Source organism: Kogia breviceps, chromosome 5 (assembly GCF_026419965.1).
Source record: "Kogia breviceps isolate mKogBre1 chromosome 5, mKogBre1 haplotype 1, whole genome shotgun sequence".
Lineage (NCBI taxonomy): Eukaryota > Metazoa > Chordata > Mammalia > Artiodactyla > Physeteridae > Kogia > Kogia breviceps.
Genome location: NC_081314.1, coordinates 97,818,828 through 97,836,113, shown reverse-complemented (window position 1 = coordinate 97,836,113; position 17,286 = coordinate 97,818,828). Strand labels below are relative to the sequence as shown.

The following is a 17,286-nucleotide window of genomic DNA, read 5'->3' as shown; positions in this document are numbered from 1 at the left end:
TAAAATTCTAGGGCAGTCAAAATTCAGACCCAAAAGAGGGTGGAGGCAGTAAGGATGAAAAAGAAGCAAAAATAGGTAGTTAAGAATACTGCCCAGATTCCCTTGAAAAAAATCAAACAAAAGAGGACATGAAAGAAAGCCATGAAGATTAAATTTCCCTTAGTTTATTGCCTGATTATTATTTGATGTGACAATTCCTGTTAGACACACCCTAATTTCTCTGGGCATTTTCATGGATATTAGCATCTCTGACCTCCAGCAAATGATTTCTAATCATATGGTTCCTAGGATCTGAGAGTGACTGGCATGGTCGTTCACCTTCAGACATCAGTATACTCTCCCTAGTCTCTTCTGTATTCCATAGGCCCCCTACTACTTCTCACCATTGCCTAAATAAGTGTTTTATCATGTGTGCTGTTCCTGTTTGAAAAGCTCTACCTCCAGAGTTCTTTCTTAACAGCAAAAACCTTGCTTCTCTTTCAGGCTGATAAAATGCTACTCAGCCTTATCATTTGTCTAGCTCACCAGAAGGAACGTATCATACCCTGCTTTACTTTCAGTCCTAGAAGAGGCATGTGGTTGTTGAAAGGATTAAATGCTTTATTTTTTATTTATTTATTTTCTTTTTTTTTTGGTCTCCCTCCCTCCCACCCTCTCTATCCCACCCCTCTAGGTGGTCACAAAGTATTAAATACTTTGATACTAAGTTCCTTGCATATGTTAAGGGCCTAGTATAGTTCTTCAGCACTTACCATAAGCATATAATGCCAGTACAATGTGATAACTTATGTATTTATTATATTGGAATTACGTGCTTGTATCTTCCATTTAATTGTGTGTGCTTTGAAGCACTACTATGCATGAGATTTTGCATGTACCAATGATTTTCACAACATTCTGCTATGGTTCCTGATATAAAAGCACTTATTAACATGGTTTATCACCATTGTTCTCTCCCTAATATGTACTGGCCAGTAACAAATGATTAGAAAAATCAAGAATTTAAAGAATAAATGTTACTGTTGGTTAAGAATGAACAATTATATGGTACATCATCAGAAGACCATCAGCCTTTCCCAGATATGATATTTCTTACTCAGAACCTTAATATAACTTTGACTTTCAGTTCTAAGACATGGGAGTAGCTTATCTATGTGAAATATCTTTAAATGATATGGTTTTGGTATTTAGTAACTAAATCATCTGGGATGGATACTTTGTACCACTTGGCCCAGTTAGCTCTTAAGTCAAATGTCTTTTGCTTAACACGAAGAAAAAAAATACAACATAGAAGTGCTGTGAAAGAAATGTTTGCATTCATTTGAAAAATAAAATACCAACTCTGCTTTTGTTAACATTCATTTTATAAAATACCTTAAAAGAACAGATAAAGTACTGGCGTTTACATAATAACCAGAATTGAAAAAGGATGAATAAAATATAAATTAATTGAACACATAACTATTTTGTCATATTAGACAAGTTTTAAAAAGGCATTAAAAAAATAAAATAGTAAATTGGGAAGAAAACCCTTCACTCAACTGCTGTCATTTTCTGGAAACTTTTCCTAGAAGCATTAAAATTCCAGGTCAACAGGCAGTACCTGTATTGTTGAAAACATACTGTAATTTGCTTCCAAATCTGTCAGCATAAGAGAAAAGATTAAAATTTTAACCAGGTTAGATAATTCAGTGCAAATTAAAGCTTCAAGTTGAAGATCCAAGAGGAAAAATAATGTCCAAACTGTAGGAAATGCTTCTGGAACTGAAAGAGAAAATATTCACATTACGAAGAAATCTTTGCAAGTGTTCTTGTGTGTGAAACATTGAGTTAACCAATGGGCCCTTTGAAGTTGCAGTTAGGGCTCTATTACTAAGACTATTTGCAATACAGGCAAGGGAATATGGATCGGGAGGCGCTAAAGGTCATCTTTGTGGAAGGAAGTTCAAGATCACCATAAGCACTGCTGATTCAATTCTAGAAAATTTGGCCAGGATAGATATTACAGACATCAAGGGGAAAAAGAGATTGTGGAGATTAATTTACTGGACTATCTTTGAGGATAAGTATTTCTACCCCCAGAATATGTTGGGGGACAGGGGAGAGCAGGTTAATGTTGGCCACAATCTGTTTTAATTATATGAATTATATGTCATACTGGCTTTAAAAATAATCATATTACCAAGTCTTGAGACATGGAAGGAATGTCAAACGTTTTAGATCACAGTGAAACCAAACCTGGTTCATTTCCAACCATTAATGGATAGTCACTTTTATAATTTAAAAATGTATTTTGGTTTAATTATTTCCTAAAAAAAACCTTAAGTTTGATAAGTCATAGGTAATAGGTAGCAATAGGTTTTTCATGATAGTGTTTGATAGAAAGTTTCGCTTTCCATTCCATACAAAATTTTGATTTGTTCTTTTTAATGATAAAACTAATTGTTGCTATTAGTACTAGATACAGAGAGATTTTGGTGGAGGCTACCAAGTTTTCTTTGCAAAATAGATTTTTAAAAATTCAGGCCTAAATTTTCCGTATTGTCACCAGTCTTTTTCTAATCCTCACTGGAAATTTTCACATTTTTGAAAATTGTTTGAATGAGAATATACTATGCTTCCTAACATTCGTATTTTACATCCTTCCCTAATATTTTAAGAATGTTATAATAATGTTATCACAATGAAGTGGCAACTTTTGGCTTTTAGACTGTACCTAAGATCAGCAAGTCATAAAAAAAAACCACAGTGCTATTCCAACATGACATCAGAAACTAATAAATGAAAAATCATGATGACATAACATGGAGTTCATAAAGCAATGGAGAATTAGCCAATGCAGTTTTTAACAGTGTAAAAAACTGCCCTCATATACCTACTTACAGGAGGAACATATAAAGCAAATTAAAAATTGTCTTCCAGGGACATGAACCAGCTCAGAATCAGCTGAAGAAATTAAAATATGAGCACAAACTATCCAAGGCCTGTGATTCCTCAGGTATCTCATGTCAGGAGATCAAACTGTCAAGTAACGGCACATGTCAGCTCACAAAGGAATGCATTAGTTCCCTCCCCAGGTCAATGCAGTGACTACACAAGTCTTGACTGTTAATATCCTTTGGCTCTGCCACATGTTTGGTTACATACTTTCAAATGTAAGGCTCACTATCAGATGCATCTTTTTACATCACACCGTGTGAAGTTAAAGGAGTGGCAGAAACGTGCACAAACCTGCAATCAGTCCATGTTTAGAAAATCTGTGGATTCAAGCATTTAACACAGGCCTGGTTTTGTCTAATTTCTTCACTAACTTAATAAGAAAAAGAAAAAAGCAGATTGCCTGAAAATTCTAAAGCGCTGGTGGAACCCTTCCAGGCTTTGTCCAGCAGAGACATTTTCACCATCAAAAGTGCAGGTAAAGGATAACAGAATATTACAATGGAATCAGTTTGTGATGGTTTGTGCTTTAAGAACACAGTGCCTGACAGTGTGGAGCACATCATAGATGCCCAATAAATATTTGTAGGTTTATTAAAAGTAGTAACACGGTTTCTGAAGAACCAACCTCCATTTTGCAAAAAAGGCAAAACTATATAAATGTCTTATACCTGACTGGATGGAGCAATGTGGAGCAATGAATGAGAAAATTGAAAAATTAAATACAAACTCTAATTTGATGGGAGAAAATTACTACGAATTTTGCAACAGAAAAATAAACATTGCCACAGTAGCATTAGCACTTAACAGTGCGTCAAAGATGTAACGTTTCCACTGCAATATGAACTGGTTCCTAAACTTTTTAGGTACCAGAGTGTAATCTAATCACTCAAACAGGAAATGAACTCTATTCTACTTTGGGAAAGGTATGGTCATAGTTTTATCTGAAAATTATTAATGTACTTCTGGGAGACGGCCCTCTTATTCAGCATGCCTCAAAGTAATGCGGCATAAATATCAGGGGACCTCATTATATAACTTCAATACAGCATTGTCATGTGCAAGCGTATTCTCCCACCTCTGCGGCAGTTGCTTTCTAATATTTTAGGTTTTTTTTTTTAGAGTCGTGACACCCCTGGGATGAAAAAGATGAGAGTGTGGAAGATCACAAAACTTACACAAAAAGGGAAGCTCTTCTATATTATATGAAAACCCCTTATAAAAGGCATTCATTGACCAAAACATGCTTTATACATTCAGATTTTCCCGATCTCTCAACAGTGATGGTTTCCAAAGAAAAGACTCAGTAGTGAAGGCCACACACTTTTTTTGCATTAATACGATGAGTTGAAAATCAGAACCTTTAAAGCATCTTGTAAATGGAAGAAATGGAACTGGACCTGGGTTCGGGGTGGGGGTGGGATGGGAGCGATTACAATGAATATGTGACTTAGCTGTTGACGCAGACAGCAAGTGAGTTGGTAGAAAATGTTACAGCAGACCTGACCACTGTACAGAGGGTCTATCAAGAACACAGTACAGGTATCAAAAAAGTCCCCAAACAAAACTAAAAAACAAACTGCAACTTTGCCAACTTGTAAACAAGGAAAAGCATTTCACAGATTCAAAGTTCAAGGGAAGTAAACGTCTTTAAATTATTTTTGTCAGTTCAACCCTGATTTAAAAGTATGGCTAGCAAAAATAAGGAAGCCGTGGCCCTTGGCATCCTAAGCAGGAAGCTGTCTTCTGAGAAGCAGCACTTCGGAGCCTTTCTCTTCTCAAGATGCCAAGTGAGGAGGAGACGTTCTCTCTTGAATTCCATTTCACTTTTCTCCTTTCCACACATCTGGAATATTCAGCAATTGCTTTGTGTTCTGGTGTTTACAGTCCTGGCTGCTATAGATTTAGACGTGGGGAGACGGGAGGGGGAAAGGCAAATTCTCGGAGGATGCTACGGGCCACTTCGACATTATTCTGGGCTATCTCTAAGGCTCTCTTAACTTCTTCAAAGGCATAACCCTCTCCCATGAGTTTTGCAATTTTTGCATCGACATTTTCCAATGCTGCTTCAGGCCCGTGGGGTTTTCTGTGGTGAATTTCTGGTGCAGTCCTGCGGGGTCGTGGTTTAGGAGGTCTGGCTGGTGCTTGTGAACCATCTGCATAGTTTTTTAAAGAGAGAGATCATTTAAATAATGAGATAAAAATAAAAACACTTATATATTAGTATAATCTCATTATTTTATGTGAAAACAGTTTTTCATTGTTTCTACAAAAACCATTTTCCATTTTTATATACTAAGGTTAGATAGGTTATATTGTCCCCATTTTGAACGTCAAGAAAACTAAGGTAGGGAGTGTGTTGGAAATTTAACTGAGAAATTAACACAAATTTTTTCCCAATTCTACATATTGTTCTTTAAACCATATGAAATAAAAGATACAGAAGGAAAAAAACAAAAATAACTGAAAATGAAAAGCTTTCACTTTGGCAGTACAGCTCAACCTTCTCTACTATGGTGGAGGCACTTGCTTGGGAAGTTTCTACTAGAGGAAACTTACAAGCTCATGGATATTCCTGGCAGAACATCCCCACAGGTCCTACACCCCACCCATGTCAGAGCAAAACTCCTGAGAAATATGCTTTGTAGCATATTTTTCAAGTTAATAATGCTGTAAAGTGATACCTTGCTGATGCTAGGGGGGAAATAATGAAATAGTAGATGCTTTGAGTCTGCTATTAGTCAATAGGTTGGACAGAAGTAAACTCAGTGCTTTGCTGAAATACTTTATCCAGATTCCAATGTAGAACGCTTAGCCTGAGAAAAAGCAAAGCCAGCAGAAACATTAGTGGAGAACTCGGTTCCAGATCAGTCCCCTGATAACAGTTTCTCAAAGTTAAACCAAATGACATTGGTATCCATGAATGGAAAGTAATCTTATTAGGAGAAAAGAAAGTTAGTTAATAGACCACCATCCCATACAGATCACCAGGACATGGGCTAGTAACTTGAGGTGGCACTTTTATCATAGATTTCCATTTCTCTATATCTGGTACTTAATATCAAAAGCCTAGATTTTTTAAAAAGGTTAAAAGTTGTCAAATTTATTCCATGAAACATTTATGGGTTTAAGATAAAGTAGACACCAACAGTTATTTAATGTTTTTCTTCTTAGACCACTGACAGGTGCCAAATTCAAGGACACAAATAAATGAAGAAGTGAGGCTAGAACCCTCTTGACTCCTGTTCTCATCCTGTCCCTCTTGGTCTCTGCTCCCTTGCCAACTTTCCTGATGGCCTATGGAAATATTATAAGCTGATACTTTCAATAATAATCAAATGTAAATCATAAAGAATTATCTGATACATTATTTCTTGTTTTTCTCATAAGTATGATATTTTTCTCTGAGAAGGAAACTTGTAAAAAAAAAAATCATCCTGTTTGCAGTTCTAGCAATATCAATATAACATACACAAAACAAAAGCCTCCAGGATGAAAATATTTAGTTCTACACAAAATTGGGTGATAGTCTTATTTTAAATTGTTCCTTTCTTACAGAATGATATCTAGTTTGAAAAAAATATTATAGCTGTAGATAAAGCTTACTCTGGTCATACATAAGAACACACATTAGTTTCTGGTTCTTGCCAAAGACTATACTGTTTTGTATATCTGTAACTAAATATCTCAAATTATTATGGTCTAGTAAATTGCATTTCTTACTGTTTTGAGGTTTCATTTATTTTTCCATTAAGTATTTCCATTATGTCATGCAGAGAGGGACAATAAATTATGCTTTGCTTCTAATTACTTCCAAAAACTATTAGAGATTTTAGCAAGCTTTCCTTTAATCAGTTACCACAGAATTTATACATTGAAATATTGTCTGTTCTGACTTACTTTTAGGTGAGAAAAGTATCTAGAATTAAACACAAGTTTAAATTCCTTGTATTCTACTGGTAATTTCTAATTATATTCTAATTAATATAATATTATTATAATATTATATAATATAATTATATTATATTCTAATAATTATTTTTCTAATATTGTTATTTTGTTTCTGTCTAAATACTGAGAAGGGCACATGAATATCAAGCATGTCTGAAAAGTACAGCTATGAATACTACTAAACTGGGAAAGATGCTATGACAGCGAGAGACCCATCTAATAGTATAATTGGAAATTAAGTCTTAAGATTTAGAACTTCTAGATGTAATAAACATGTGTCTTTGATCTTGGTAGATGGCACCTATCACCAGGAAAACCCCCCAAGAAATCTATCCACTCTGTGAGGCTGCTATAATACTGGACAAATGCAATGGAATTTGTAGATGATAAATTTTATTTGAGAAAGCTATTCTTTTCTTGAAAAAAAATAAGTACTAAACATAATTCAGGAAGGCTAAGTTAGGTTAAACCAAATGTTAGGGAAAACACACACACACACACAAAATGATTAAATCAAAACTATCTAGCTAGAGGAGTGAAGATATCTCTGATCTATCTGAAATACCAACTAGAGGAAATGATTCAAACCATCTCTGGAAGGAATCACAATAGATTTTGAAGATATTTTCAGTAAAAAAAAGAAAAAACTTTGAAGTAAAGATTAATTTTTCCAAAAGATAGATTTTTTTTTCCTTTTAAATACAAAACTCATATATCCCAACTCATTTAATCCTAGTCCTCATTGCCCTAACTCAAAATCTGTTTCCCCAAAACAGTGCTGACATCTCTTTGGAATCTTACAAATGCCCAGTTGAACTGTATCATGTATTAGAGCCCACAAATGGAAGTAATGTGGAAGCTTTGTTGCAACTTTTTGCCACCTGTTATATACATATCTATTTATTGCTGAGTATTTATTCAATTTGGAATGTTTTAATTTTTTGTTTGTTTTAATTGGATAGTGTAGCTCTGCACCAGGTAACTGACAGCTACAACTTTTCAAGATGAGGATGTCGGTGAGGAGCATCGAGGTGGGTTAGATGCATCTCAGTTTGGCCACTAAGATTTTGAGTGACTTTGAGTTAAGCAGTTTACTTTTATAATTCTCACTCTCCAAATCTACTTTTGTGTCTCCATTTTTAGAGGTGTTACTTATCCCTTCTCAGTCAGGTAGTATGGAATTAATTAATGTAATGCTCGGTATGTGTGGTGAGAACTTTAAAAAGAAAAGGACAATGAATTCACATCTGTAATGATAACCACTATACTACAGTGCTATAGAACAGCAGTTACTATAAATTAATAGGAATTCAAATGTGGAAGAGGACAAAAACCTGGAATTTGTAGTGAGTGCCTAGTTCAATATGAAACTTTTAAGCAAGATATTAACAAGAAAGATCTGTTACAACCTGAACTAGTAGTAAAAGCTGTTAAAAAAAAAAAAAAAAACGGGCAATTTTCATGCTGATCATTACAGCAAAGCACTTAAAGCCAATCCCTCTTTCTAGATACCTCTTCTTAAAACTCATGGACAGCCTTCACTGTCTCCACTTCTTCTTTCTCACAATGTCTAAAAGAGGAGATACCAGGTCATTATTCACTTCGGAATGGGTAGATGATGCAAAGGAGCAATGAAACAGCAGATGAACCTCTCTCAGAGTTCTCCCAAAGCTGCTATGTTGTAGTTTTGGAGTACACTGGAATGACTATGAATTTTACCAATGCTATGGGGATTTCTGTACCTGAATACATGTCATCCTTAGAAATGTGATTGGAAGGACATGTTTTATTCTGGGGCTGCTGTCCGTGCTCATGGTATTTTTGAACTCCTATGAGCAAGGGCAACAACATCCAAATAAGTGTAAGAAGGTATGGAGCCACAGGCCATAAACAGTACATCTTCCTGGAGCACTAATTTTACTCAAGGATATGAGAGAGTTAATATTTTTAAATATGAAAATAAATGCAGATATACCAAGTAAAATGCAAAATTTCTATAAATTGTTGAAATAACACAGACTTTGAAGCAATTTCCTGCATGTGATTGTCCACTTTTAGTTAAATCCCTAGTCCCCATGTCATTTGGAGTTGGCTCTTTGGTCGGGAGAAAGATTTGAGAAGCAATAGTTTGACAGCATATAAAAATGGACTATCATACAATAATTTAAAGTGATGTTAAAAAAAAATTTAATGATGTGTTAAGAAACTTATGATACTATGTTGTACTGTGGAGTATGATCTCCACTGTGTGAACATATGCATGGACAGATCATTAGAAAGAAGGGCTCCAAAATGGCAATAATGTTCCTTACTGATGACAGGGTTCTAGGTGACTTTTCTTGTTTTTTTTTAAAAATTCTACTTTATTCTCCAATGTGTATGTACCACTTTCATAATTAAAAAAAAAGCCTCAGATCCCATCTGTTGGTTTTACAGGTCTGAGCTGCTCAAGAATCTAAGACAGAGATTGATTTTGCTGGTTTAAAAAGTACAGTAAGTACATAGTAAGTGGCTTCCTAAAGTCATATGAAAAATGATCACAATCCAGGTTTTGAAATCTCTACTATAATTTTAGAATTCTTAGTACCCTCTTCTATCACTACTATTCCTCTGCTACTTCTTCAATTGATTTTATGATTGGCTATCTCCAAACTCAGCAATCATTATAATATGAATGTGTGAGTTAAGTTTTTAAACCTAATTTTTGGCCTGACTACTGGTGGGATAAAAACATAAACTTGGCTAACAACATAAATGGGTGCACAGCCTACTGATTCAAATCCTATCAATCATCTACTAGCTGTGAGACCTTGGGTAAATTACTAAACTTTGTTGTGTCTCACTTACTTCTATAAATTGACATTAATAATACCTATTTCAGAGGGGTTGTGGGAAATAAAATTATGACTAGATCGTACTTTATAGTAAATTTACATTTATTTATATTTTGTATATAACATTACATTGTATTATATAAACTATTCAACATTAATATCAATATAGAAACAATTATATAAAATGTTTTACATGTGCAACTATAAATATGTTAGCTATTAAATTATCTGTTATCTATATTTAAAACTATATGTAATATTTTTAAAAATCTGAGACATAATCAAATTATTTAGTAATTCAATGATGATACTTAGATTACAGATATTTTCAAGTATAACAATATCTGAGAATTAAAAGAAAAAAATATTGTAAGAATCAATATTGTCAAAATGACCATACTACCCAAGGCAATCTACAGATTCAATGCAATCCCTATCAAATTACCAATGGCATTTTTCACAGAACTAGAACAAAAAATCTTAAAATTTGTATGGAGACACAAAAGACCCCGAATAGCCAAACCAATCTTGGGAAAGAAGAACAGAGCTGGAGGAATCAGGCTCCCTGACTTCAGCCTATACTACAAAGCTACAGTAATCAAGACAGTATGGTACTGGCACAAAAACAAATTAGATCAATGGAACAGGATAGAAAGCCCAGAGATAAACCCATGCACATATGGTCACCTTATTTTTAATAAAGGAGACAAGAATATACAATGGAGAAAAGACAGCCTCTTCAATAAGTGGTGCTGGGAAAACTGGACAGCTACATGGAAAAGAATGAAATTAGAACACTCCCTAATACCATACACAAAAATAAACTCAAAATGGATTAAAGACCTAAATGTAAGGCTAGACATTATAAAACTCTTACAGTGTTCTGCCTATGTTTTCCTCTATGACATAAATCACAGCAAGATCCTTTTTGACCCACCTCCTAGAGAAATGGAAATTAAAACAAAAATAAATAAATGGGACCTAATGAAACTTAAAAGCTTTTGCACAGCAAAGGAAAACAAAATGAAAAGACAACCCACAGAATGGGAGAAAACACAAACAATGTGACTGACAAGGGATTAATCTCCAAAATTTACAAAGAGCTCAATATCCAAAAAACAACCCAATCAAAAAGTGGGCAGAAGACCTAAATAGACATTTCTCCAAAGAAAACATACAGATGCCAAGAGGCACATGAAAAGATGCTCAACATCACTAATTATTAGAGAAATGCAAATCAAAACTACAATGAGGTATCACCTCACACCAGTCAGAATGGCCATCATGAAAAAGTCTACAAACAGTAAATGCTGGAGAGGTTGTGGAGAAAAGGGAACCCTCCTACACTGTTGGTGGGAACGTGAATGGTACAGCCACTATGGAGAACAGTATGGAGCTTCCTTAAAAAGTTAAAAATAGAGCTACCATATGACCCTGCAATCCTACTCCTGGGCGTATATCCAGAGAAAAACATGATCTGAAAAGACACATGCACCCCAGTGTTCCTTGCAGCACTGTTAACAATAGCCAGACATGGAAGCAACCTACATGTCTATCGACAGAAGAATGGATAAATAAGATGTGGTACATATATACAATGGAATATTAGTCATAAAAAAAATGAAATAATGCCATTTGCAGCAACATGGATGGACCTGGACATTATCATACATACTGAAGTAAGTCAGACAGAAAGACAAATAGCATATGATTAATATCACTTATATGTGGAATCTAAAAAAAATCATACAAATGAACTTGTTTACAAAACAGAAACAGACGCAGAGAGAAAAAACTTCTGGTTTCCAGAGGGGAAGGGCTGGGGGAGAGGGATAGATTGGCAGTTTGGAATTGACATGTACACTCTGCTATATTTAAAATAGATAATCCACAAGGACCTACTGTATAGCACAGGGAACTCTGCTCAATACTCTGTAATAACCTAAATGGGAAAAGAATTTGAAAAAGAATAGATACATGTATATGTATAACTGAATCACTTCGCTGTACACCTGAAACTAACACAACCTTGTTAATCAACTATACTCCAGTATAAAATAAAAAGTAAAAAAAATTTTTACTAGACCTGTATCTTATAGTAAATTTACATTTAAACTACTCAAAACATTAATATACAATATAGAAACTATAATATAAAATATATTTTACATGTGCAACTATAAATATATGTTATGTATTAAATTATCTGTTATCTGTATTTAAAATACTTAGCATAACATTTGTCCTGTAGTAAGTGCTTAACAAATTTTAAAAATGATTACTACATACAATCTCTAAAATTATTTAGTAATTCATTGACAATACTTGGGATGGACATCAAGACTCTTAGACTACAGATTTTTTTCAAGTATAACTATCTGAGAATTAAAAGAAAAAATATAAATTAACTTATCAAGGCATAAAAGAAATCTCAAACACATCATCATTATGACTTTGTTACTCTCCTGTAAGTTGGAGCAATTATTTCTGGAACTCATTTATGTAAACTTGAATTGCTTCCACTACAGATATACTATTTAATTTTAGAAGGACATGTTTTAATACACAGTTTTCACTAAATTACAAATAAAATATCTTCACATACACTAATCTGGGTAATTATGATTGTTAGGGCCAAGGTTATAACTTTTTTAATACATCCAGAAAATGGTTATAAAAGAACTACATTAGTATTAGATTTGTAAGAAAAATGACCCCATGTTCAGTGGTTTTAAAACTGAAGCTGTATGTAAGGAAAAACATTTTAGGTAGTTAAACTACGGTAAAACTCTGTAATGAGGCAATTTCCTTTGTTGAAACACAAAACAAAATCTTAAAAACACAGTTTATCACTTATAACAATACACAATTCCCACTCTTATGTGAAATGAAGCCGTGATTTCCAGTTGAGGTCTTAATATAAAATTCATTCAACATCTGGTCACTTTTCCTTTAAGTTAGTAAAGGAAAAGTACTATTGGAATTATTCCTTTTATGAGACCTCCTTTATTTTGTAGGTATACTTGGCAATAATATCTGTTACCAGTTATAAACACATTTAATACAAGTCATATTCTGAAATTTTAGTGTTATTTTTAAGTATGAGCTTGAACGTCCTTTTAAATACTAAGAATATTAAAAAAAAAAATCTCAAGAGCTCAGCTGCATTTCATCAGCATAAGCACAAACACATCATCATTACGACTTTGTATTCGAATGTAAGTTGGATTCCCTGGGTTTTTAAAGAATGGTATTCAAACTGTAGCACATTATATCTTACCACAAGAGAAAGGCAAACTTAAAAATGTCTAAAAACTCATGCATAGCTAGTATAGACATGAAACCTATGTGAAGAAATAAGCAGACTATTAGCAAAAACATTTGGCCCATATGAGGTATACGTAAGTTTAACACAAGCTGGTAAAATCCACTTATTCTAATTATCATTATGACATTCATATCATTAAACACTGTTACATCTACAAACTTCAGAAAAATTATAAACTTTTATGGGGTGAGGAATAAAACATTTGGAAGGCTCTTTGTATATGTAGACATAGATTTACATGCACACATCCTTTTTAGAAAAAGGAAAATATTTTTAAATCAGTTAAATTTTTTGAGTTAGAAATATTCTTTTCATAGAAAACTTATATACATAAGTAAGTCACCATCAATTGTTTACATCACCATAAAAAATAGGAGAAATGGAATTTATAAGATGCGGCAATTATACCAGAATCCTCAACGATCATCTTAAAAAGGCCTTAATATCAATAAAAACGTTACTGCAAAATAAGCACTATTAGTATCCCAAAGGCACACTGCATAGTCTTAAATTTCTGATGGAAAGATCTAATCCAGAAGGCAAGCTGAGTCCCTCTCCTGGTGTGAAATAAACTAGTGGACAGCTTGGTAGCCCTGTGAAGCAGCATGTGAGTAAATATCTTGTTGGAAAATAGTATCTTATTTTCTGTGGTTTGACTGTGTTTGTAAAGAGAGTTCAGGGAGTAGGCTGAAAGAGTTGATGTTACACCTAGCTGAGGCCCTCAGAGTAATAATCAGGACTATTTTATCACTCAGGTAAAGCCAGTTCAGGCTCCTGGTAAAATGCCTATTTGGGGATGTTTCAACAGGGTTTGTGACTTAAAGTTCTTCCTTGAAATTTCTAGTGTAATGCTAACTGGAATTCCTACCAGTTGAAATCATATATGTGAATGATTTTCCTCTGGGCTCAACAATACCTGCATGTTATGGTGCAAACTGTAAAGAAGCTGTGAATATAGAGCATTTAGACCACAATTCTTCTCATAACTTGAGTATATGTTTCTGTTAATCCCGAGCAGGTGGTACTGAATATGTCATTTTAAATCAGTCATGGTACTCTTCTCAAACTTGTATTTTAACATTATTTCCTTAAGGGATTTGCTTCTTTCTCCTATATATATTGTCAGATACTGTCTCTCCTTCTTCTTGACTTTCACATTTTTTCATCATTCTGGAAATCTACCCTTTCAAATGGAAATACAGTGTTTCAGTGGGTACCCATGGATATATCTGAAATATTGGAATGACTAGAAGTAAATTGGTAAAAACAGCACAGACCAAAATTTGAAATGGTTAATAAAATTTTCTGTTTTTCTGAGTTATAGTCAAGTGTAAAAACTTACAAAACTGCAGAGGGATTTTTGCATCTCCCATGCATGTCATCAAGTACAGAACTACTGTGCTGATAATTCTCAAAGCAGCTAAATAACTATCTTGATTCGGAAGTTACAGAATGGACAGCTCTCACTATTAACAAATCTGTGAACTGAGGTTTGAGCTTAAAAGCAAACCAAATCCAGCAATACATAAAAAGGATCATACACCATGATCAAGTGGGATTTATCCCAGGGTTGCAAGGATTTTTCAATATCCATAAATCAATGTGATACACCATATTAAATTGAAGACTAAAAACCATATGATCATCTTAATAGATGAAAAAAAAGCTTTTGATAAAATTCAACATCATTTATGATAAAAACTATCCAGAAAGTGGGCATATAGGGAACATAACCTAAACACAGTGAAGAACACATAGGGCAAACCCACAACTAACATCATACTGAATGATGAAAAGTTGAAAGCATTCTCTGTAAGATCAGGAACAAGACAAGGATGCCACTCTCGCCACTTTTATTCAACATAGTTTTGGAAGTCCTAGCCATGGCAATCAGAGAAGAAAAAAAAATAAAAAGAATCCAGATTGGAAAGGAAGAAGTAAAACTGTCACTGTTTGCAGACCACTTGATACTATACACAGAAAATCCTATAGATGCCACCAGAAAACTACTAGAGCTCATCAATGAATTCTGTAAAGTTGCAGGATACAAAATTAATATACAGAAATCTGCCTCATTTCTATACATTAACAATGAAATATCAGAGAAATTAAGGTAACAATCCCATTTACCATCGCATCAAAAAGAATACAATACCTAGGAGTAAACCTACCTAAGGAGGCAAAAGACCTGTACTCTGAAAATTATAAGACACTGATGAAGGAAACTGAAGATGACACTAACAAATGGAAACCATGTTCTTGGATTGGAAGTATCAATATTGTTAAAATGACCATACTACCCAAGGCAATCTACAGATTCAATGCAATCCCTATCAAATTACCAATGGCATTTTTCACAGAACAAATAATTTTAAAATTTGTACTGAAACACAAAAGACCTTGAATAGTCGAAACAGAGAAAGAAGAACAGAGCTGGAGGAATCATGCTCTCTGACTTCAGACTGTACTACAAAGCTACAGTAATAAACATAGTATGGTACTGGCACAAAAATAGACACATACATAATTGAACAGGCTAGAAAGCCCAGAAATAAACCCCCACACTATGGTCAATTAATAATATTGGGGTGGCCAAAAGGTTCGTCCAGATTTTTCTGTAAGATATTATGGAAAAACCTGAACAAACTTTTTGGCCAGCCCAATATAACAAAGGAGGCAAGAATATACGATGGAGAAAAGACAGTCTCTTCAATAAGTGGCACTGGGAAAACTGGACAGCTATATGTAAAAGAATGAAATTAGAACATTCTCTAACACCATATACAAAAACAAACTCAAAATGGATTTAAAAACTTAAATGTAAGATCAGATACTATAAAACTCTTAGAGGAAAACCTAGGCAGAACACTCTTTGAGATAAACCACAGCAATATTTTTTGGATCCATCTCCTAGAGTAATGGACATAAGAGCAAAAAACCAAATGGGACCTAATTCCTGTGTTTTATGTGTTGTTTTTTTTTTTTTTTGGCTGCACCACATGGCATGTGGAACTTCCCCAACCAGGGATCGAACCATGCCCCCTGCAGTGGAAGCGCAGAGTCTTAATCACTGGACCATCAGGGAAGTCCAAATGGGACCTAATTAAACTTAAAAGATTCTGCACAGCACAGGAAATTATAAACAAAACAAAAAGACAACCTACAGAAGGGGAGAAAAATCTTTGCAAATGATGTGACCAAAAAGGGATTAACTTCCAAAATATATGAACAACTCATACAGCTCAATATCAAAAAAAAAATAACCCAATCAAAAAAATGGGCAGAAGACATAAATAGACATTTCTCCAAAGATGATATATAGATGGCCAAAAGGCACATGGAAAGATGCTCAACACTGCTAATTATTAGAGAAATGCAAATGAAAACTACAATGTGGTATCACCCTCACACCAGTCAGAATGGCCATCACCAAAATGTCTACAAATAATAAATGCTGGAGAGAGTGTGGAGAAAAGGGGACCCTCCTACACTGTTTGTGGGAATGTAAATTGGTGCAGTCATTATGGAGAACAGTATGAAGGTTCCTTAAAAAACTAAAAATTGAGTTACCATATGATCCAGCAATCCCATTCCTGGGCATATATCTGGAAAAGACAAACTAATCCGAAAAGACAGATGCACCTCAGTGTTCATAGCAGCACTGTTTACAACAGCCAAGATGTGGAAGCAACCTAGGTGTTCATTGACAGAAGAATGGATAAAGAAGATGTGATATATATACGCAATGGAATATTACTCAGCCATAAAAACAAATGAAATAATGCCATTTGCAGCAACATGGATGGACCTAGAGATTATCATACTAAGTGAAGTAAATCAAAGACAAGTATCATATGCTATCACTTATATGTGGAATCTACAAAAATGATACAAAGTTATTTACAAAACCGAAACAGACTCACAGACATAGAAAACAAACTTATAGTTACCAAAGGGGAAAGGAGCAGGGAGGGATAAATTAAGAGTTTGGAATTAGCAGATACACACTACTATATATAAAATAGATAAACAACAAGGACCTACTGTATAGCACAGGGAACTATATTCAATATCTTGTAATAACCTATAATGGAAAAGAATCTGAAGATGAATATACATATATATTCAGTTGTATATATATACATATATATATATATTCAGTTATATAACAATCACTTGGCTGTACCACTGAAACTAAAAACATCATTGTAAACCAACTATACTTCAAAAAAAAGT

The 17,286-nt window shown here is 34.1% G+C and overlaps 1 protein-coding gene across 5 annotated transcripts in view; it reads right to left on the bottom strand.

Annotated features, from left to right (window-relative positions):
- Positions 1–1,350: 1,350 nt before the first annotated feature.
- Positions 1,351–17,286, bottom strand: part of CBLB (Cbl proto-oncogene B) — a 213,663-nt gene continuing 197,727 nt past the window's right edge. For 3 of the 5 annotated variants that reach the window (XM_059064285.2, XM_059064287.2, XM_059064284.2), the window contains exon 19: positions 1,351–5,093. In XM_059064285.2, coding sequence (XP_058920268.1) covers positions 4,834–5,093 — 260 coding nt within the window. In that variant the 3' untranslated portion in view covers positions 1,351–4,833. The remainder of the gene's footprint in view (positions 5,094–17,286) is intronic. The other 2 variants (XM_067034717.1, XM_067034716.1) reach the window with 1 other exon arrangement.